The following is a 23,689-nucleotide window of genomic DNA, read 5'->3' as shown; positions in this document are numbered from 1 at the left end:
ACTGTGTGGAAATTGATTGCATCAAGGATAGAGAACTCACACACTTATGGCCAATTAATCTATAACAAAGTATGCAAGAATATACAATGAAAAAAAGACAATCTCTTCAACAAGTGGTGCCAGGAAAACTGGACAGCTACATGTAAAAGAATGAACATTTTCATTTTGTCATACATAAGCTTAAATGGATTCAAAACCTAAATTCAAAATCAAATACTATAAAACTCCTAGAGGAAAATGTAGGCCAAACACTCTTTGACAAAATTTGCAGCAGTAGTTTTTTGGATCCATCTCTTAGGGTAATGGAAACAAAAGCAAAAAATAAACAAATGGGACCTATTAAACTCTAAATTGTTTGCACAGCAAAAGAAACCATAAAATGCAAAGATAACCTATGGAATGGGAGAAAATATTTGTAAGTCATACCAACAGCAAGGGCTGAATTTCCAAGACATAAAAACAGTTTACAGTTCAGTTCAGTTCAGTCGCTCAGTCGTGTCCGACTCTTTGTGACCCCATGAATTGCAGCACGCCAGGCCTCTCTGTCCATCACCAACTCCTGGAGTCTACCCAAACCCATGTCCATCGAGTCGGTGATGCCATCCAACCATCTCATCCTCTGTCGTCCCCTTCTCCTCCCGCCCCCAATCCTACCCAGCATTAGGGTCTTTTCCAATGAGTCAACCCTTCGCATGAGGTGGCCAAAGTATTGGAGTTTCAGCTTCAACATCAGACCTTCCAATGAACACCCAGGATTGATCTCCTTTAGGATGGATTGATTGGATCTCCTTGCAGTCCAAGGGACTCTCAAGAGTCTTCTCCAGCACCACAGTTCAAAAGCATCAATTCTTCGGCGCTCAGCTTTCTTCACCGTCCAACTCTCACATCCATACATGACCACTGGAAAAACCATAGCCTTGACTAGACGGACTTTTGTTGGCAAAGTGATGTCTCTGGTTTTAAATATGCTATCTAGGTTGGCCATAACCTTCCTTCCAAGGAGTAAGCATCTTTTAATTTCATGGCTGCAGTCACCATCTGCAGTGATTTTGGAGCCCCCAAAAATAAAGTCTGACACTGTTTCCACTGTTTCCCCATCTATTTCCCATGAAGTGATGGGACCAGATGCCATGATCTTAGTTTTCTGAACGTTGAGCTTGAAGCCAACTTTTTCACTCTCCTCTTTCACTTTCATCAAGAGGCTCTTTAGTTCTTCTTCACTTTCTGCCATAAGGGTGGTGTCATCCGCATATCTGAGGTTATTGATATTTCTCCCGGCAATCTTGATTCCAGCTTGTGTTTCTTCCAGCCCAGCGTTTCTCATGATGTACTCTGCATATAATTTAAATAAGCAGGGTGACAATATACAGCCTTGACATACTCCTTTTCCTATTTGGAACCAGTCTGTTGTTGCAACACCCAAAAAAGATGTCCTTTTCATTATAGGGGACTGGAATGCAGAAGTAGGAAGTCAAGAAACACCTGGCATAACAGGCAAGTTTGGCCTTGGAGTACAGAATAAAGCAGGGCAAAGGCTAATAGAGTTTTGCCATGAGAACACACTGCTAATAGCGAAAACAGTTTACACAGCTCAATAAAAAAAATTTAAAAAAACAACCAAAAATGAGCAGAAGACCTAAGTAGACATTTCTCCAAAGAAGACAGACAGATGGCCAACAGGAACATGAAAAGATTCTCAACATCACTAATTATTAGAGAAACACAAATCAAAACTACATTCAGATAGTTTTGATGATGGCCATCTGACCTCACTCTGGTCAGAATGGCCATCATCAAAAAGTCTACAAGTAATAAATCCTAGAGAGGGTATAGAGAAAAAGGAATCCTCCTACACTGTCGGTGGGAATGTAAATTGGTACAGCCACTATGCTGAACAGTAAGGAGGTTACTTAAAAAACTAAAAATAGAGTAACCATATAATCCAGTAGCCCTGCTTCTGAGTATATACCCACAAAAGACAAAAGCTATAATTTGAAAATATAACATGTACCCGAATGTTCAATAGCACCATTTATAATAGCCCAATGGAGCTTCCTCGGTGGCTTAATTGGTAAAGAATCCACCTGCAATGCAGGAAACGCAGATGATGCAGGTTCCACTCCTGGGTCGGGAAGATCCCCTGAAGGAGGGAATGACAAGCCACTCCAGTACTCTTGCCTGGAGAATCCCATGGATAGAGGAGCCTGGTGGGCTACAGTCCATGGGGTCGCAAAGAGTCGTACAAGTCTGAGCAACTGAACAACAACAACAACAACAAAACCCTAACCCGAATGGTCTCCTCAGCTGGTCTGAGAGCTCCTGGGAGTATATTTGTGATTTACCCCAGGTTCTTGGAGTGACATGCAGTACAATAACTATTTCATGACCATATTTGTGAGAATTGGTAAGTTGTCTTGTTCACCGCTAAATCCCTAGCATCTAGAACCACATGTGGACATACAACGTGTTTATTGAATGAACTTATGAGTCAGATGAGTGTGCCCCTCTTCTGAAACCCAACAAAGGAAAAGAAGCTGAAGCAAAAGTCTTGCATGATATTTTATTCTCCTGAGAGGGAAAGGCAGTGGAAGGAGTTCAGTGAGAGAAACTGGAGAGAAGACTCCTGGATTCAGGAAGGAAGGAGCCGGTCGAGGATGCTGGAATTTCTGTGCTTTTTCTCTAGGGTGGGGTCAGGGGACCCAGGGAATCAGATGAGACCTAGTGTGGAGAGAAGAGACAGGTTGATCAGGGCTCTGATTTCTCCAGTATCTCAGCCTCAGGCCATTTCCTTGGTGTAAACCTCATCTTCCGTGATGGTCTCATTCAATCTTCATTTCAACCTCAGAAATAGAAGTCATTATCGCCCTTTCACAGGTAAGGAAACTGAGGCTCAAAGAGGTTAGGTTACTTGCCCAAAGTCACACAGCTGAGGAGAAATGGGGACCTGATTTTACTCCAGGATTATTTGCGGGAGTGTGGAGAGGAGCAGGGGGGAGGTTGCCTCGGGCTGTTAGGAGTTTCCCTTTCACAGGGGGGGGGGGGGGGCGGGAGGGCTGTCAGGGAATGAATCCCTGCTGTTGCCTCTGCACATACCTGCCTTGCTTTTGCACAGCTTGATGTCCACACAGATGGCCTGAGGCTTTTTTCCATTCATGATGTCCCAGGAGATGCGACGAAGAAAGTTTTTCGTGATAAACTTGCACAAACTCCTCAGATACATCATATTCTTGCACACCTCGGAGGCTGCGTCGGAGATGGTATCCTGCAGCAGCAGCACCATGGTGGGAAACGGGTCTCAGGTGAACCCTGCCGGGCACTGCCTCTCTGCAGGCCCCGGCAGCCTTGGGCTCCCAGCGGGTCTGGCAGTGGGAGTGCTGGGTCCTGGGAGTTGGTGCCAGGTGGTAGTGGGAGCGGGGACTGGAGAGACAGGGCTCAGCCCCCACTCCCCATCCCAAGCCTGGCCAGCAGGGGCTCCGGAAAGGACAACTGACCCTGCCAAGTCTTAGCCCCTGTATACCTGGGCCCTGTCTTCTGGGTGGAGAGTGGTGCCCAGACCCACTTTAAAAGCTCTGCCTATATAGCTTTTGGGTCCAGGGCCATGTGCTGGGGGTGTGGTGTGGTGGGTTAGGAGGGGATCCAAGCTTGGAGCCTTGGTCCATTGCTTTTGAAATATCTTCTTTTGACATCTCCCATGGAAGGGGATAAATCTGAGTACCCCAGGGTGAAGGTAGTGATGCTGAGCAAGTTGGGGGAGCCAAGGGGAGGGAGGGAGGGAAAGTGAAACTATGGTTCTGGTGATGATACATCCACTTGTTAAGTATTCACTCAGAGCTAAGTACATCCCACTTTCCAGCTCATTTAAAAAGCCTAGGCAGGGCTTCCCAGCCCTCCCCACTCCACTTGGGTGCACCTCTCCACCTGCCAGGTTCCACAAGCCTCCAGACTCACCTCATTGGGTTTATCTCCCACCATGTCCTCCAGATGTTTTATTATCATCCGACAAGGACGACAGCCTAGGCGCAGCTCCTGTCCTTGGAGCAGCAGGTCACCCTATCAGGAAAGGAAGCCCATTAGGTTGCTCTCTGAGAAACCCCAACTTCATAAGGGCGGCAGGAAGGGCCCCCTGGCGGCTTTCAAGCCAGTAGGATGACCCATGATCTGTCTGTCCATATGAGGACCTGAGCCAGACTGGCTGGCCCCTGCCCATCTCTCTGCCTGTCTTAGAGGGGCTGAGAGACCCCACGACCTGCCCCCACACCCACAGCACTGTTCCCAGCCCAGCATCTGCCCCTCTTCTACCGTCAGACAAGGAGGAGGATTGTGGGGAGGGCGCAGTCACCAGTGTAGCCCCCACCACACAGCTAGGTACCAGTGTGAACAAAACCAGCATCTTCAGCTCCCAGCCCTGCCTCCCTACCCCCTGAGCAGTTCGGTCTTCAGACCCTCACACCTGGCACTGGCCAGGGAGGAGAGGAAGGAGAGGGATGGTGGATGAGGAGCAGGAATCCATCCGTGTACCTGGGGATCCTCTGGGGCCAGGCCCTGGCACAACTCGTTTCCATTGCACAGGTGCGCCGCTGCCTGGTCATGGTGCTCAGGGGTCAGACTGGGAAAGGCCAGCCCTGGGGAAGAAACAGCATCAGCAGCCCTCCACAAACAGAAGGAGAGAAGTCACTTCTCCTGGCTGGGGAGAGCCCAGGAGGCAGCTGGGGTCCAGGAGAGGGAGGCAGCCTTGTGAGGGGTCCAAGGGGCCCCCTGCCCTGCTCTGCTGTGGAGGTGCTCTGACCCGTGCCAGGAGCCCTTGGAGCTCATGCTCAGGTCCATCAAACCTGAGAAAGCAGGGCTGGGAGGAGGAGCCATCGGGATCTACCCCAAGGAGAACGTCCTCACCTGGGGCGACCAGGAGCACTGAAGCGATGAGGAGGACAGCCCAGGAGGTCATGTTGAGGCTGCTGCCCAGGCTCCCTCCACAGCCTGTTTTATAGAGGCTGGGAACCTGACAGTGTGACTGGGCAGGGTCCTCTTCCTCTTGTCCACAACCTCCAGTGTCACTGGGTTTACCACAAACACTGGTGCCGGTCTGTGGAGAAGTGGGGAGAGGAGTGTACCTCAGAGTTTCCACACACCCCTCGCCAGCTCCCCACCCCCGCCCAGTACTAGAACTTTCTGAGCTGAGCCGGGTGTTGATGGAGAGCATTGGCCGCCATGATGCCCAGCCTGCCCTGATGTGGTAACGGGAGAAGTCCCCACTACCGAGGGGTCGGGTAGGGCCCTTGGCCAGGTGAGCATCCGTGCCCCTCTGCCTTATCTCTTCCTCCCACCCCAGAGGTCTGGGCTGGTGTCGCTACGTCATCCTTCTCCTCATATCCCAGGTCTCCTTCCAGCCATTTAAGCCAATGTAGCACTACCTGATTCAGATGTAGAAAAAGGTGCCCTCAGGGTAGATCCTGACAGCTCCTCCTCCCAGCCCTGCATTCTTGGGTTTCATGGACTCTGATCATGAGCTCCATGGGCACCTTGGTTCCCCTAGACCCACACCAGCCTTCTCACCATCACTAAGGAGGCCGGGCCTTTCCCTTAGAGCCGGGTTCAGCCCAGCCTGGCAGTGACCTGGCCAATGGGCAGAGAGAGCCAGTGGGAAGGACAGGAGCCCCAGCCAGGGTCTGGTCCCAACTTCTGCGCCTCTGAATAGTCATCTGTGTCATAAAGGTCAATGGCCTTCATCTGTAAGAAAACTACAGGCTTCCCAGTTAAATTTGAATGTTAGATAAAATTCATTTCTTAGTTTCCGTATGTCCCAAATATTGCATGGAATATGCTTACACTGAAAAGTACTTGTTGTTTACCTGAAATTCAAAGTAAACTGAGCATCCCATAGTTTGTCTAGCCCCTTGAATCCTTTCTGGTTTATTACCCCAATCCCTGGGTAGCAGACACCCTCACACTAACTCATGTCACACACTTACACACAGTTACATGAACTCAGGGACACACTCCCCAAAGCACTGACAAATTCACACACACGCATAGCCACTCACATTCTCAGATACCCACACATACATACTCACACATTAATTCACAACCACATACTTTCAAATACTCATAAACTCACACACACACACACAAACACACCACCTTTATTCCTGCCCATTGTGGAAGCCACTGAATGCCACACTGAGGAGCAAGGAATTTAAGCATTTTTAAGTACTTTGGCTCTCTTATTTTTATTTTTCATTGAAATGAATTTTAATTAGATAAGTAAGAAACAATAAATGAAACCACTTATAAGTTCACCAAACAGGTTTACAGGAATATTGACAGATGACAACTGGACTCATAGTGCTCATCATTTTTAAATTTATAGAAATATTGATTCTCTATGTTGTGTACCAGGAAATTACATAGCATTGTAGGTCAATTATACTTTAAAAACAAACTCTTAGAAAAAAGAGATGGGATTTGTGGTTACCAGAGGCTGGGGTGGAAGGGTAACGGGTAAGATTGGATGAAGGTGGTGTTGAGAAGGTACAAACTTCCAGTTATAAGATAAGTAAATATTAGGGATGTAATGTATAGCATGATAAAGATAATGAACATTACTGTAGGTTATAACTGAAAATTGTAAAGAAAGTACATCCTAAGAGCTCTCATTACAAGGAAAACTTTTTGTCTATTTAATGCTGATTTCTATGAGATGATGGATGTTCACTAAATCTACTGTGATCATCATTTCATGATGAATGCAAGTCAAATCACTATGTTGTACACCTTAAAATGATATAATGCTGTATGTCTGGTATCTCAATACACTGGAAATTAATTAATTATAAAAAATTTATAGAAATATCTGTTTATACCTTCAAATGAATATATTTATAAATAAGTATATGTTTGTATATAATTATATATCATAAAAATGTTTTGGGACAGCTTTTTAAACTTAACAAGATATCATGAACATCATCCCAGTCAATAAATTTAGATTTCCTTCGTCATTTCCATTGGTTGCCTCATATTCTATTTTAGGGATGAACTCTAACTGGAGTCCTCAATTCTGGGACTGGTGAGGCTTCCACTTGCAGAGCAGAGGCCGGGAGAGCCCTTCAATAGCTTGTGCAATAGTCTGGGTGAGTGATACGAATGCTTTCCTTCAGACTGGGTGCCTCATGATCTCAAGATGACTACCATAGCCCCTCCAGGCCCTAGGGCCCCACCCCAGGTGGAAAAATTAGAAGAGTGAAGCAGGAAAGGGAGGTACTTATATGTATTTTTAAAAAGCAAATATTTCCCGGAGACCTTCAGCTTATGTCTCATCAGTACGTCCCAGCAGGTACCCTCAACTGTGAAGGGCTATACAGAAGGAAGCCTTTGGCTGGACTTGGAACAAAAGTGAGATTCTGCCAGGAAGGACAGACGAGAAGTCAGGCGGATCAGGTAGGCAACAGCAGCATCAGCTACAGAAAGACTTCTTGCTAAATAGTGTTTTGAAGGAAAAATTGATGGGATTTGATACAAGAGACAGAAGAGACAGAAGGCAGAAGTTTTATAGTATTTGAAGGCTGAGGGGCCAGTGGTGAAGCAGGAAAATTAGGAAAAGGACCTTGTGTGTGAAAGCTGAATTTGAGGTGTTGCATTTGTGTGGTCTGCTTGAGGGTGGGGCTGCCTCTGCTGTCAGATCCGCCCTTGATTCCTAGAACTGCCCTGAGACCAGAGAGTCAGCTAATGGGTTCACCTCCTATAAGGAAACCAGGACTCTAGAGAGGTCCAGTGAATGCTCCAAGGACACACAGCTCAAACCACATACGTCTGGGGATTTGAACTCAGACTCCAAAATCCAAGTTCGTCCCCACTCCACATTGGCCCTATCTCTAGGTTTCTAGGCCAAAGTTGCTTGCCATCTGGCCGCCAGGTCAGGCGCTGTTCCCGCTCCCCTCCACAGGCCTCCTCTTTTCTAACCACGTGAAGAGACCGTGGCCTATATGTGGATACCACATTAGTGAAGGGGGAAAAGCCCAGGAAGGTGACTCATGTCTTTCTTTGCCGTATTCAGTAAACACATATACCAGTAAACACACACGTATACAAATATTTTTAGGAAATTCAGTAAGATCAGACATTCCAGTAAGCCCTTTTCTGGGGGTGCCAAGAGGTATGGACAGGGGCCCCTGGGGTCCTATGTGACAAGAACCTAGCACAAGTCCACAAGTCCTATCCGTTTGCGGTCGTGGGGTCCCATGGACCAGCCCATTGCAAGTCAATCTTCTTCAGGAAATCTTTGCTTTCCCCAGTGTCATAAAGATATCCTCTTGTTTCTTCTAGGAGTTTCCTAGTTTTCTACATTTAGGTCTGTGATTCATCTCAAATGAGCTGGGTTGAAATTCTGTTGCTTCAGATCAATTTGTTGAAAAGATTTTTATTTTCCCATTGAATTGCTTTGACATCTGGGTCAGAAATCAAATGACTGTATAAATGTGGATCTGTTTGTAGGTTCTTTATCACAGCAAGTACTGCATCAATAATAATAGCAAAAACTCTGATTCTTTTAAAAGGACACAATATTTGAACAGTCACTTCATAAAAGAAGAATAGCCAATAAATATTTGAAAAGGTGTTAAATACCATAACTCATGAGGGAATTCTATGTTAAAACTACCATGAAATGATGGCATCAAAATGATTACAATTAAAACAACAAGATCTTGCTTACATGTGGAATCTAAAAAGGAAACAAACAAAAGAAAACAAAAAACAGAACTCATAGAAACAGAGCTGTTTTCTGGGGGTGGGGCACGATGTGGGAAGAGGGCCAAATAGGTGAAGGTGGTAAAAAAGTACAAGCTTCCAGTTATAAAGCAAGTCCTGAATGTGTAACATATAGCACAGTGACTATAGTTAATAATACCATATGTATATTTGAAAGCTGCTGAGAGAAATCTTAAAAGTTCCCATCACAAGAAAAAAATTACATGTGGTGATGAATGACAACTAGACTTCTGGTCGTAGTCTTTTTGCAGTATATATTACATCAAACCATTATGTTGTAAACTTGAAACATATCATATGTCAATTACATCTCAAATTTTTAAAAGTTAATAATAATATCCATTGTGCAAGGATATACTGAGATATTCAAAATCATATTAAATATTTGTCACATAGAGGGTGGAAAAAAGACAAACAATACTAAGTGTTAATAAGGATGTGGAGCAACAAAAGTTTGTGGAGAAACAAAACTTTCTTCAAAAGTTGGTGAGAATATAAAATGAACTTTTTAAACGTAGATTGACAGTGTTTCACGGAGTTAAGTATACACATACCCTATAACCTCTACATATTTACCCACACTAATGAAAACATATGCACATACAAAGACTATACAAAAATGTTCACAGAAACATGACCCAGCACCTACACTCCTAGATATACACTACCAAAAACTGAAAACAGAGATTCAAAAGATACTGTGCATCAATGTTCATAACAACATTATTCAAAAGAGACAAAATTGGGAATGACCACGTCCATCTATAGATGAATGGATCAACAAAAGATGGTATATACATACAATGGAATATTATTCGGCCATGAGAAGGAATAAAGTTCTGATACAGGTAACAACATGGGTGAACCTTGAAAGAATTAAGCTAAGTGAAATAAGCCAGATACAAAATAATACATATGATACCACTGACATGAAATATCTATAAAAAGCAAATTCATAGGGATAGAAAATAGATCAAGGATTACCAGGGGCTGAGGGGAGGGGAAAAGAGGGAATTATTCCTTCTGGTTACTGAGTTTCCATTTAAGATCATAAAAATAAATTTTGGAAATAGTGATGATAGTTGCACAATATTTAATTAGTGCCACTGAATTGTGCATTTTTAAATTGTGCAAGTTAGTGTTATATGTATTTTACCACAACAACAACAAAAAAATCAAAAAGAGATAATGCTCATAGAAACTTTTCCACAAAAGCCAACATCAGAAATAACCCAAATGCCCACCAACAGGTAAATGGATAAATAAATTAAAGTTTAGCCATACAATGCAATACTACTTGGTGATAAAAGGAAATAAAATACTGATACATGCAACAAAATAGATGAATGCCAAACACTGAGCAAAAAGATGCCAGACACAGAAAAACTACACTCTGCATGATGCCATTGATATGAAATGGCAAAATTCACATATGGTGAAAAAGAGCAGAAAAATGATAGGAGGTGAGAAGAGGATGTGGGAGTTTTGGGGAAAGTGCACAAAGGGGCTCTCTCAGGTGATGAGAATGTTCTCCATCCCGACTGGGGTGTGAGTTTCACGGGTACATGCATCTATCAAATCTCATCACTCTCTGCACTTAAGATTTATGCATTTCACTATATGTAATCACGTCTCAACAAAAAGATTATCCAAAAATGCTTAAGTTACAATCTCATGGTTCCTAATGAACATTAGGGATTCCCTAGGGATTCATTGGTAAAGAATTGGCCTGCCAGTGCAGGAGATGCAGGTTCACTCCCTGGTTCGGGAAGATCCCCTGGAGAAGAAAATGGCAACCCACTCCTATATTCTCGCCTGGGAAATCCCATGGACAGAGGAAACTGGTGGGCTACAGTCCATGGGGTCTCAAAAGAGTTGGACACAACTTAGCAACTAAACAACAACAACGATGAACATTATCGAGTACTTTCCAAAAGTATTGTATCAGTTTACACTGCCATTACCTACAAGTTTGCTGTGCTTTCACCAGCATTAGATATTATCATAGTCCTTAATCTGCAAACGTAATGAGTAGCAATAGTAAGTACATTTAATCTCCACTTATGACCGCAAATTGTTCAATATTTTCCCAAATATTTATTTACTGTTAAATGCATTTGGGGAGGAGGACTTTCCTAGTGGTCCAGTGGTTAAGAATCCACCTCACAATGCAAGGAATGTGGGTTCGATCCCTGGTCAGGGAACTGGGATCACACAAGCCACTGAGCAGCTAAGCCCTCCCAAACACAACTAGAAAGTCCCTGCACAACAACAAAAGATCTCACATGATGCAATGAAGTTCCTGCAACTGAGACCAGAGGCAGCCAAATAAATAAATATCTACATATATTTTTTTAACTTTTTATTTGGGGGAGTTGTCTTTCATATTTTGATTTTTGTCCCTTGCCCATTATCTATTAGACTCTTACTATTTTTTTTTTCAATTTCTAAGGATTCTTTATGTAATAAGTGTATTAATGGTATGATTAAACTACTCCACTTGGGGGAGGAGAGAGGATTTAAAAAGACAAGAGTAAATGTTAAAAAAATAATATAAAATAAAATACTCTAAATGCTTTGTCACTTCATAGCTTACCTTTAAATGTTGGTAACATTTTTCTTTTGTTTAGAAAAGTTTCATTTTCTATAGTCAAACACATCTTTTCTTTATGACATGTTTTTTTCAGTTTAGAAAGCTGTCATGTCATTACTGCTTTTTCTCTAAAAGAAATTTTTTTTTCAAATTTTTGCTCTTACCTAGTTTTTTAATGTGGTATTTTAATTCTCTGGAACTTTATTTCAGTAAGATATGGGGGAATCAAATTTTATTCTTTACAAAATGATATATTCAGTTAATTTAAATTGTTGATGGTATATTTTCCCTGCTCTCTACTGATTTGAGTTTATTCTTTTATAATATATCAAGTTACCTTTAATAAAATCAAATTCTGAGCTATCTCTTCTGTCCCACTGGTCTGAATATTGAGTGTTCTATTTAACATCACGTGGTTTAACTACTGCAACTTTCTTTTTCAGATTTTTCTTTAATATTACTTTACTTTAAAAGTATACTTCAAAAAACAAGAAAGAGTATCTTTAAAATATTTTAAATACTTTAATACTTTATTTTCCAAAAGTATGTATAAAGTATATTTTGTATGTGTGTGTGTGCACAGTTGTGTTCAACTCTTAGCAACCCCGTGGCCTGTAGCCTGCCAGGCTCCTCTATCCATGGAATTTCTCGGGCAAGAATACTGGAGTGGGTTGCCATTTCCTACTCCAAGGGATCTTCCTGACCCAGAGATCAAACCCAAGTCTCTTGCGTCTCCTGCACTGGCAGGCAGATTCTTTGCCACTGTGTTAATACTAAATACTAAAGATAACAATTTAGAAATTATTTTTACTAATAAACTATCACAATGAAATTCTCATACCAAATTTTGTTAGAACTAAAAATTAATATCGAAAAAATTCATCTCTTAACAGTCACTTTTCCAGCCATGAGCATACTATGACTTTCAGTTTTTCCGTTTTCCTTTACACCTCTCAAAATTTTTAGGAATAACTCAGACTCAGCGACACTGAGCTCCATCGAGTGGCCAGGGATGGTGACTGCAAAGCACGACCCCCACCGCCACCCCCACATCCCCGCGGCCGCAGTAGGGACCCACCGCCTTCCGAGGAAGGTACAGCTTATAGGAACTGCGCTCCCACAGTCTCACACTTGGCGCATGAGTCTGAGCTTACTCACGGGGCATTTTCATATAACGAAATGAAATGGTAGAAAAAGAAAGAGATCATTAGAGGTAGTAAAACTGAAATAAACAGAAAGATCATTAGCCCACTGGAGAAAGCAGGTGGTGAAAAACAGAGTGCAGCGGGGTCTTCTGTGTCAGCAGGCCCCCTGAAATTTAACCAACAAAGGACCGCTCTGCAAAACAAACACAAAGAAACAAAAGACCTGCTCTTTCTTTAGAGAGCTGCTCTATTCATTTCCGGTTACATTGAAATAAATCAGCCCCTTGAGGTTAACTATCTGCTTTTCTTGATTATACGTGGAAAAATATTAAATAGCCTCCCACTTGGAATAAGAAGGAAAAAAATACCCACCAAAATTGTATGGAGTATTTTGCTTTTCACTGGTCCTCATGGATCTTTCTCTTCTGTAAACTTTTCTGTTGTATGGTATTTCAGGAATTTATTTAAAGCATTAGATTTACTGAGTACTATGTCTGCCTATTTATCCAAATATTTTCTTGACTTACAGCTTTTTGCAGCCATGAGTTCTCCAGTTTTCCTTTTTAAAAAAATTTATTGATTGATTCACGAATTTATTTACTTGGCTGTGCCAAATCTTAGCTGCAGCATGTGAACTGTTAGTTGTGGTATGCAGAATCGTTAGCTGCAGCAAGTGGGATCTAGTTCCCTGACTAGAGATTGAACCCCAGCCCCTAGCTTTGGGGGAATGGGGTCTTAGCCACTGGACCATCATGGAAGAATCTCCAACTTTCCTGAGAGCATGTATAGATTATTACCCGAATTTCTCTAAAGTCATCAAGTTTCTGTTTATATCAACACTTAGCTTTATTTTTATCTACAGTATTTTCATTTGAATTTCACTCCTTGCTTATGTTTTGAGAGCTCCAACTATCTGCTAAAACCTGAAGACACAGTGTGTTTAGTATTATCAATGTTCTTTTGATTTCAGCATTCAGGGCTACTGCCTGTCATTTTCCATGGTGACGATTTTTTTTATGACATAACCTCCGGTCAGAAGTCATGATCCTTCTATAGGCTATTTAGAGTAACGTTCCGTATGAATGAGACTATCTTCTCTTCCCCTTTTATCCCATTGCAATTATAATGAGAGCTCTAAAAAGTATTCTTGTCCAAGCTTGTTACCTGTTTTCCTGGTACCTGGTAACCATCAGTGCTACTTCAAGTAGTCATCCTTTTACTGAAAGTACAGTCTCTAGCATATTTGAAGAAGAACATTCTTTGGTTCTACTTTGCCAATAGTTTTCTTACTGCTACAGTGGTTTGGCTTAATTGTCACAAGCTTAACTTAAGAGACATCATTTTGGGCTTCCCTGGTGGTCTAGTGGTTAAGAATCGGCTTTCCAATGCAGGGGGTGTGGGTTCAATCCCTGGTGACAGAACTGTAATCCCATGTGAGGGTCAGCTAAGCCCCGAGCCACAGCTACTGAGCCTGAGCACTCTAGAAGCTGTGCTCTGCGATAGAGAAGCCTGAGCAACACAGTTAGACAAAAAAAAGACGACACACCACAACAAAGACCCAGCACATCGAAAAAACCCAGCACAGCCAAAAAAAAGAAACATCACGTTATTTGTGGTTCCATTTGTCAACTAGAAATGCTGCTTTGTCCACATATAATTCATAATCTTGAGCAAATTGAAAATAATCAATAATATATCAGAGAAATGCAAATCAAAACAACAATGAGGTACCATCTCACCCTGGTCAGAACGGCTGCTATCAAAAAGTCTACAAACAGTAAATGCTGGAGAGGGTGCAGAGAAAAGGGAACCCTCTTACACTGTTGGTAGGAATGCAAACTAGTACAACCACTATGGAGAACAGTGTGGAGATGCCTTAAAAAACTGGAAATAGAACTGCCACACACCCCGCAATCCCACCACTGGGCATACACACCGAGGAAACCAGAATTGAAAGAGACACATGTACCCCAGTGTTCATCACAGCACTGTTTACAATAGCCAGGACGTGGAAGAAACCTAGATGTCCACTGGCAGATGAATGATGAGAAAGCTGTGGTACATATACACAATGGAATATTACTCAGCTATTACAAAGAATGCATTTGAATCAGTTCTAATGAGGTGGATGAAACTGGAGCCTATTATACAGAGTGAAGTCAGTCAGAAAGAAAAACACCAAAACAGTATATTAACACATATATATGGAATTTAGAAAGATGGTAACGATGACTCTACTTGCAAGACAGCAAAAGAGACACAGATGTAAAGAACAGACTTTTGGACTCTAGGGGAGAAGGCGAGGGTGGGATGATTTGAGAGAATAGCATTGAAACATGTATATTATCATATGTGAAATAGATCGCCAGTCCAGGTTCGATACATGAGACAGGGCGCTCAGGGCCGGTGCACTGGGATGGCCCTGAGGGATGGGATGGGGAGGGAGGTGGGAAGAGGCTTCACGATGGGGGACACATGTACACTCATGGATGATTCATGTCAATGTATGGCAAAAACCACTACAATATTGTAAAGTAATTAGCCTCCAGTTAAAATAAATTAATTTTTCAAAAAAGAAAATAATAAAATTATTTCTTATTATATAATTATTTATAATTATATACTTATTAATAATAAATAATTATTTATAATTAATAATATAAAATTATATTTTAACAACTTAGTTTTAACATTAAAACTAATCAAAACTCACAACAGCAATAAGAATCATAATTATTAAATGAGTTAGAATGATGATTCAACACATACAAAAATGAACTGTAGTTTTTCCCCCATCAACTTTCATACCTTTTCATAATGCATCTTTTGGGGCCATGATACTATTTATTAAATAATGCTTTCCTTTAAAAACAAAATAATTCCAAGAAAGTGTTTATATCTGTTCAGGAACATTGTACATTACAAATGCTAATCTGTTGTTAACACAAAAGTAAAATGAGTTAACTTCTGTTAACTTTTAACTTTGCTGAAGTTAAATGAGTTGATTTCTGGCTATACTGATGTTTGTACTACCCAAAAAACCTGGATGCAAACTGTTCTGTAAATATGCTGCTGCTGCTGCTAAGTCGCTTCAGTCGTGTCCGACTCTGTGCGACCCCGTAGACCGCAGCCCACCAGGCTCTGCCGTCCCTGGGATTCTCCGGGCAAGAACACTGGAGTGGGTTGCCATTTCCTTCTCCAACGCATAAAAGTGAAAAGTGAAAGTGAAGCTGCGCAGTCACGTCCGACTCTTTGAGACCCCATGGACTGTAGCCCACCAGGCTCCTCTGTCCATGGGATTCTCCAGGCAAGAGGACTGGAGTGGAGTGCCATTGCCTTCTCTTTAGAGGTACAGCTCCAACAAAGTGGGAGGGGAGATTTTAAGAGAAAGCAATAAACTCCTTACATGTACTTCATTCCCTTTCATAACTCTGACGCTCTTACTGAAGTGAACCTATATATACCAACATAGAAATGAAAAGTAACATTACATGCTTAACAGATGTGTTTTATCATTGCTAATGGATATGATTATTTCATTAGTTTGAAGACAAAAAATATATTGGGTCTGTATGATTTTTTTAGTGCAAAAAAGGGACATCTCCTTCCTCTGAAAGGATGAATAAAAATCCCTGCAAACTGCACTGGTCTATACTCTCCTTTCAGTGCAGAACTACACTGTAGAAACAAAATCTCTCTTAGAGAACTAGTTGTGAGTAGTGACTATCCCTAAAGATATTGAACTCTCAATTTTTACTACTTAAGGAAAGTCAATATTAATTCTTAATATAAAGATGTAGTTTGGGGAAAAACTGAGCTTCTCAAAATTTTAACATAGGTCAGTCTAGTTGATTGCCTTTAAGAATACAAGTGCCCATGCATTCTGTTTCTTTTCTTTGTAGGTTGAACAGTCTGCCTCCCATACTGAAAGAGATTCATGCAAACTTTGGAAACGAGCCTTTAAAACATTTTAATCAAAATTTTTATCATGGATCTACTGTATAGCCCAAGGAACTATATTCAATATCTTATAATAATCTATTATAGAAAAGAATCTGAAATAGATTATATGTATATTTATAACTGAATCACTTTGCTGTATATATGCAACGTTGTATATCAACTATATGTCAATTTAAAAAATCTTTTTTAAACCTCTCAGCAGCAGCTTACCGCTCAAAATATAAAAGTGAGAGAGGAAAACAAGACAAAGCCACCTTGGGTGGCTATTATGCTTAGACTCTCTCACCTTCTTTTTTCCCTTCCTTCTATCTGGACAGGTTGGAAAGTTACAGCAACACTTCCCAGAATGCATGGCAACTTAGGTCTGGATGCGAAACCATGTCTACAGTTCGATGCACTGATGTGGGATTTGGGAGGCTGACCCCAATAGCATCTTTCTATTCTCTTTTGACTATTTTGGCTGCTGACAAGCAAGGTCATGGAAGTGTGACATTTGGGGGCAGAAGCATTTCCAGCATCAAAAGTCTTCTTGAATTTGGATTTCTAATCCCTGGACAGCAATTTATTCCTGGATGTGTGTTCTTGAACTCTGAGCTTCAGAACCAGCTTCAAGTTGCCTTTAGCATCAACTATTGAGAATAACTTCTGAATATTTCAAGGCCCAATTCAGAACCTACTTCTTTAGTCCTACATACGATTTTTAAGGACCTAATTTCCTGTGTAAAATCCTCCCGGAAAAGAAAGTGGAAGTGGGTGGGATCTAATTTATTCTGCCAAAGAGGGGCTTCTCTGTACCTGTACCTGCGCTGTGTCCTCTATATCTTCAGGGAACCCTGAGAGTGTGGTACACAACACACACACACACACACACAGGTAGTTTTGTCCTCTTAACCCCATGGTTTAAACTGCCAGGTCAGTGGTTAACAAAGATGTGGCTGAAGCTTTGAAGAGTAGATCAGTCTTAGAGGTGACAAATTATCTTTGAAGTGCAAATGCTCGTCCTTCCCACCCCTCCCCCTATCTATTAATAGATGGAACCTCTCTGTGTCCTTTATTAATGTGTCTCCATTTTGCTCCCAGAAGCCTCTGACCCATGGAGCATTGTCTTCAAGGACACCCTTATACAATAGGCTACAGAATCACTTCTATTTTCCATGTCAGCCCGTGGCTGTATTAGTTTTCTCTTGTTGCTGTGACAGTTATCACAAACATAGTGCCTTAAAACCATACCCATATAGACCCTCCAGGGAGCTCAGGGCTTCTAGGGTATGAGCCACCCATCTCCTTGCATGGCCCTTTAATAAACCTTTCTCTGCTCCAAACTCACAAACAAAAAAGCAAGCAAAAAACACCCATCTAATGATCCGACAACTCTGTAGGTCAGAAGTCTGAGTGGGTTCAATTGATTCCTCTGCTGTGCGTCTCATGAGGCCAATATCAAGGTGTTGGCTGGTGGACTCTTATCTGGGAAGAATCCACTTCCAAAGTCATTCAGGTTGATGGCAGAATTCAGTTCCCCATGGTTGTAGGAATGAAGTTTCCTTTTCCTTGCTCGCTGTCATCTGAAGGTCCTTCTCAGCTTCTAGAGGCCACTGGCATTTCCTGACTCATGGCCCTCTCTGTCCTCAAAGTCAGCAAGAGCAGATCAAGCCTTTCTCATGCTTTGAATCCCTCTGAGGCTCTCTCTGCCTCATCTTCCTGTCTTTCACTTGACATACACTTACCGACATAGATACACAGGCCATCCTGCCTGTTCTTTCTTCTTCTCTCCTTGGGTCCCCATTTCAGCACCTACAGCTGGGCAGTCCCTTCTTTGCTTTATTATCCACGAGTTTATGATTATGCTTTTTAATTTGATTTATGAACTGCATGAGGGAATTGACATTTTTTTAGTTATGAAATGTATAAGGAAAACAAATATAAGCTTCCACTGGCCCTACATCCCAGAGTCTCTCTCCTCAGAGTAAACTACTGCTAAAACTCTTTTTTCTCTTTCCATACAAGCATAGCACATACACATTGCTCCATTCTCAGTTATGAAATGTAAAACATATTCAGAAGTGTGCACAAAACAAAATGGACAGTTGTTTCTTAGGAAGCAAATAGGTGCATAATCACAACCCAGGCCAAGAATGCTGCCTGCACTCAGAAGCATCTTAAATTCCAAATCCTCCTCCCCTAAGCTAATACTACCCTAACCTTAATGATAATCCTACCCTTGCTTCTCTATAGTTTTACCATCTGAGCACATACTCTTAAACACAATAGTTCTCTCTTCTCTGGTTTTGAAACGTGTATGAATAAATCACAAACAATGGATCCTCTGGTGTGACTGTTTTGGAGGAGGGCACTACATGTCATCCTAGTTCCCCAACCAGGGATCAACTCCATGCCCCCTGCATTGGAAGCAGGGAGAACCACAGGAACACCAGGGAAGCCCCATGTCTGACTTCTTTTAATTAGCATTAAGGTATGTGAGATTTACCCACGTTGCTGTGTGTATGAAGAGTTTGTGCCTTTCCATTGCCGAGTACCATTCCTTTGCATGAATATGCCATACTTCATCCATTCTCCATTGATGGTTGTGTGAGTTGTCATCATTTCTGACCTACAGATATACACTGAATTCCTTCCTTTTTCCCCAACTTTACTTAGATATAATTAAAGTATACTCACCAGTGTACATCTGAAGTGCGCACCTTCTATCGCTTTTGACACATGTATGTGAAAATATCATGGCAGTAGAGAAAGTGAATGTGTTCATCACCACCTTGTGTCCTTTTGGGTAGATGAATGGATGGATGAATGGATGGATGGAGGGGAGGGATGGAGGGATAGAGGGATGAATGGCAGACAGACTGGAAGGAGCCTCACGTGGCATAGTTTCCTTTTACTATTTTGAATGTGGGCTTCCCTCGAGGCTCAGACAGTAAGGAATCGATCTGCAATGTAGGCAATATGGGTTCGATCACTGGGTCAGGAAGATCCCCTGGAGAAGGGAATGGCTACCCACTCTAGTATTCTTACCTGGAGAATTCCATGAACAGAGGAGCACAGACTACAGTCCATGAGATCACACAGGATCAGACACGGCTGAGAAACTAACACACACACATTTGGGATGTACTTCCCTCAATATCTTCTGAAAATCGATGTGATAGTGACAGTTCATGCATAAGCTGACTCTGTGGGCCCACCCTGGTACCTGGGAAGCCCGTTGACACTGGAAGCTTGACTGGTGCTTGATACATTACAAGCCTGCCTTGCTTTGTGTCTCAGACAGAAGCTCCTGAACACACCGCTCTGGACAATGAAAGACAGATCAGATGGAGAGGACAGACTGTGGAACCTCTCCTGCTTGTTGCTGATCAGAGCTCAGGATGCACTCCTAACCACATGGCCACCACCATCTAAGTCACACTTCAGGGTGTGATACAAAAGAGAGATTAGCAACCTCTCACGCACTCAGCAGACCTCATCTGGATTGCCCATAACCAGTTTCTCAAGTTCCCAGGCCGCAAGAGGGGCCCAGTCTTCACTGAGGCCATTCTCTCAGAAGTTCATTTTCTTAACATCCCCCTTTCTCCCCTGTATCCACCTTTCACTCATCTTCACATCACTTCACAGTCACTGGCAACTTCCATCTCTGGTTTCTAAGGTTGATGAGACCTTGGATCAGAAGCCATCAAAATGGGGTTCTCTCAGTCCACTCTGAGCCCTCACCTGGACCCCTTCCCCATCCTCACATCTACCAGCTCCATCCCGGAATCACCCAGGGACTCCAGCTTCTGCTGCAGCTCACTCGGACAGTGACCTCCGCCGCTGGGTGGCCTGGTACCTGACCTTTGCCACATCCACCTCATGTGGCAGGACAGGGGACACTGCTGTCATTCTTCTGGAATTTTATTCCTCAGCCCAACCTTCCAGGTTTTGGCATTCAGTCTTCTTCCCATTGACTCACACCAGTCCTGTCTCAGCACATAACTAACATAGGATAAAATCTACAGTACCTTCAATTGTTCTCAAATAGCTTCTTACTTGCTAGTATATCTGAGGAGTGAGGGAAGCTTTCCTTTCTTTTGTTTCAATGTTTTTTAAGTAGAGAGACAATGGGGGATGATCAAACATAATTCTACCAAGAAATAGCTTCAACCAGTACCATCAGCCAGTCGATATACACCACTTGGCTTTAAGTTTTTTACAAATTATTACTCACTGTGAGTAAATTTGAGAGGGTGACATTTATGCATCACAGGACTCCTACAAATTGCTCTCCAACTATTTCTGGGACTCGATCACTTACAAGTCAGGCCAACTGCAGTGTGTGTGGCCACACTGGGTACCACCTTTTCCCAAGGGTACTTGGTGATGAGTGCTGTTCCTTCTGGGCTTTCCAGCTGGCACTTGTTGTAAAGAACCCACCTGCCAAAGCAGGAGACTTAAGAGATGCTAGTTCGATACCTCGGTCAGGAAGATACCCTGGAGGAGGTCATGGCAACCCACTCCAGTCTTCTTGCCTGGAGAATCCCATGGACAGAGGAGCCTGGTGGGCTACAGTCCATGGGGTTGCAAAGAGTGGGACATAGCTAAGGTCATTTAGTACAGCACGGCTGTGCCTTCTACACTGCCACCAGGGCCTGCTGGCTGCCATCTTTGCCAGGGGTTCAAAGCTGGACTGTGTCCCCTGGGCCCCTGAGATCCCAAAGCACCAAGGGTTCTATCCTAAAGTGAGGAGAAGCTCTTGTACCACTATGGCTTCTCCATCTTTTAGGAGACATGAACCAGCATGTCCCAGGTCTTTTATGTTTTATTTTAATTTATTTGGCTGCATCAGGTCTTCGTTGTGGCATGCGGGGTCTTTATTGCATCATGTGGGACCTTTTGTTGCAGTGATCGTGCTCTTCAGTTGTGACACACAGGCTCCAGAGTGCGGGGATTCTGCAGTCATGGCACATGGGCTTAGTTGCTCTGAGGCATGTGGGATCTTAGTTCCCTAATCCGGGATCAATCCAGTATCCCCTGCACTGGGAGGCGTATTCTTAACCATTAGACCACTAGGGAAGTCCCTATTCCAGGAGGTTTAGCTGAAGCATCCCTTTCATTGTTTACTCACAGACATCCTGTTCCTGGGACTTGGACAATGGTCCCTGGGGGCGGGGCTGGGGGCAGACCTGGCTGTTTTCAGATTTGTCCCAACTTGGCATGCTGGAGCTCTGCTACAGACTAGAGTTTTCAGCTGCTTCCTTCTTCCCTGAGAAGGTGGACTCTCCCAGCAGCTCCTCAGGTAGCCTCTGGATAGTCCTCCCAACCAGTCAGTAGGACACACCCTGAACCAGAAGCCCTGCCTCAAACCCCATCCATGTTGTTGCTATTGTTCAGTCACTAAGCCTTATCCGACTCTTTGTGACCCCATGGAGTGCAGCATGCCAGGCCTCCCGGCCTCTCACTGTCTCCCGGAGTTTGACAAAGTTCATTGTCCATTGAATCGGTGATGCCATCCAACCATCTCATCTTCTGTCACCCCCCTTCTCTTCCCATCTTCAACTGTTCCCAGAGTCAAGGTCTTTTCCAATGAGTCAGTCAGCTCTTCCCATCAGGTGGCCAAAGTATTGGAGCTTCAGCTTCAGCATCAGTCTTTCCAATGAGTATTCAGGGTTGATTTCCACATCCATTTTTCCAGCAAATACTAATGAATGTCTAATGAACGTCTCAGAGAAGGCAATGGCACCCCACTCCAGTACTCTTGCCTGGAAAATCACATGGACAGAGGAGCCTGGTAGGCTACAGTCCATGGGGTGGTTGAGAGTCGGACACGACTGAGTGACTTCACTTCCACTTTTTCCTTTCATGTACTGGAGAAGGAAATGGCAACCCACTCCAGTATTCTTGCCTGGAGAATCCCAGGGACGGTGGAGCCTGGTGGGCTGCCATCTATGGGGTCGCACAGAGTCAGACACAACTGAAGCGACTTAGCAGCAATGAATGTCTACTCCTTTCCACGTGTCCCATCAGGGACTGAGGATAGGAAAGTGAGTAAAGTCTAACCTGGGCCTGCCTTCATGGAGCTTACATTCTACTGGGAAAGAAGACAACAACCATACATCTTAGTGTCAACAGAAGAAACAATATTTAACATTCTGTGAAAGGGGCTTCCCTGGTGGCTCAGTGGTTAAGAATGCACCTGCCAATGCAGGAGACATGGGTTCAATACCTGGTCTGGGAAGATCCCACATGCCATGGAGCAACTATGCCCATGTGCCACAACTACTGAAGCCCGTGCACCCTAGGGCCAGTGCTTCACAGCCAGAAAAGCCACGGCAATGAGAAACCCACACACCACAACTAGAGAAATGCTCTGGCAGCATTGAAGACCCAGCACAGCAAATAAATAAACAAATAAATTTATTTTTTTAAATGCTGAGCCTCCCAGGTATCCGGTGTCTCAAGAAGTAACAGGAGGGAATTCCCTGGCTGTCCAGTGGTTAAGACTCAGCGCTTCCACTGTAGAGAGCTTGGGTTTGATTCCTGGACAGGGAACTAAGACCCTACATGCCCTGTGGTGTGATCAAAAAAAGAAAAAGAAACTTAAAAAAAAAAAATCTGCCTGTAGTGAAGAAGCACCTTCCTCATCAGGGCACAGCCACATCTATGGTGTGTGGAACCTGGGGTGCAGAGAGACTGAACCCCAAGGGCAGTCCATGTTCAGTGTATTCAGGTCAACAGGGAAGATGTAGCGCCACCTCTGCACCTACTGGTCAGTGGTGGAATTGCATGCCATGTCCACCTTCTGTGTGGCTGGGGCCCTGCCAGGTCTGGACAGTGCATCTGAGCAGAGGTCAAGTCAAAGAAGGGCAATGCTAAAGCATGTACAATTGCACTCACTTCACATGCTAGCAAGGAAATGCTCAAAATCCTTCAAGTTAGGCTTCAACAGTAAGTGAATAGAGAAATCCAAGGTGTCCAAGATGGATTTAGAAAAGGCAGAGGAACTAGAGACCCATTTGTCAACATTCGTTGCATCACAGAGAAAGCAAAGGAATTCCAGAAAAACATCTACATCTGCTTCATTGACCAAAGCTTTGACTGTGTGGATCACAACAAACTGTGGAAAATTCTTAGAGATGGGAATACCAGATCACCTTACCTGCCTCCTAAGAAACTTATATGCAGGTCAAGAAGCAACAGTTAGAGCTGGACAGGAACCACGGACTGGTTCAAAATTGGG

The 23,689-nt window shown here is 43.2% G+C and overlaps 1 protein-coding gene across 5 annotated transcripts; it reads right to left on the bottom strand.

Annotated features, from left to right (window-relative positions):
• Positions 1 to 2,546: 2,546 nt before the first annotated feature.
• On the bottom strand, positions 2,547 to 21,793 carry LOC145547444 (antimicrobial peptide NK-lysin-like). Of its 5 annotated transcripts, none has more exons than XM_081596972.1 (8): positions 18,950 to 21,793; positions 18,189 to 18,329; positions 5,551 to 5,735; positions 4,891 to 5,080; positions 4,519 to 4,622; positions 3,949 to 4,050; positions 3,094 to 3,262; positions 2,547 to 2,718 (listed from the first exon to the last, which is right to left on the bottom strand). In XM_081596972.1, the coding sequence occupies exons 3-8, from the start codon at positions 5,551 to 5,553 to the stop codon at positions 2,708 to 2,710; spliced, it is 579 nt and encodes a 192-aa protein (XP_081453098.1). In that variant the 5' UTR covers positions 5,554 to 5,735; positions 18,189 to 18,329; positions 18,950 to 21,793; the 3' UTR covers positions 2,547 to 2,707. The 5 variants fall into 5 exon arrangements, with proteins under 5 accessions (XP_081453098.1, XP_081453100.1, XP_081453099.1 ...); XM_081596974.1 differs by lacking the exon at positions 18,189 to 18,329 and having other exon boundaries at positions 19,492 to 19,767; positions 21,578 to 21,781; XM_081596973.1 differs by lacking the exon at positions 18,189 to 18,329 and having other exon boundaries at positions 19,492 to 21,761.
• Between the last annotated feature and the right edge of the window lie 1,896 nt (positions 21,794 to 23,689).

This window comes from Giraffa tippelskirchi, chromosome 4, assembly GCF_054371585.1.
Source record: "Giraffa tippelskirchi isolate mGirTip1 chromosome 4, T2T-mGirTip1v1.2.pri, whole genome shotgun sequence".
Taxonomy (NCBI): domain Eukaryota; kingdom Metazoa; phylum Chordata; class Mammalia; order Artiodactyla; family Giraffidae; genus Giraffa; species Giraffa tippelskirchi.
The sequence above is the reverse complement of the archived record's forward strand: the minus strand, read 5'-3'. Positions and strand labels throughout refer to the sequence as shown.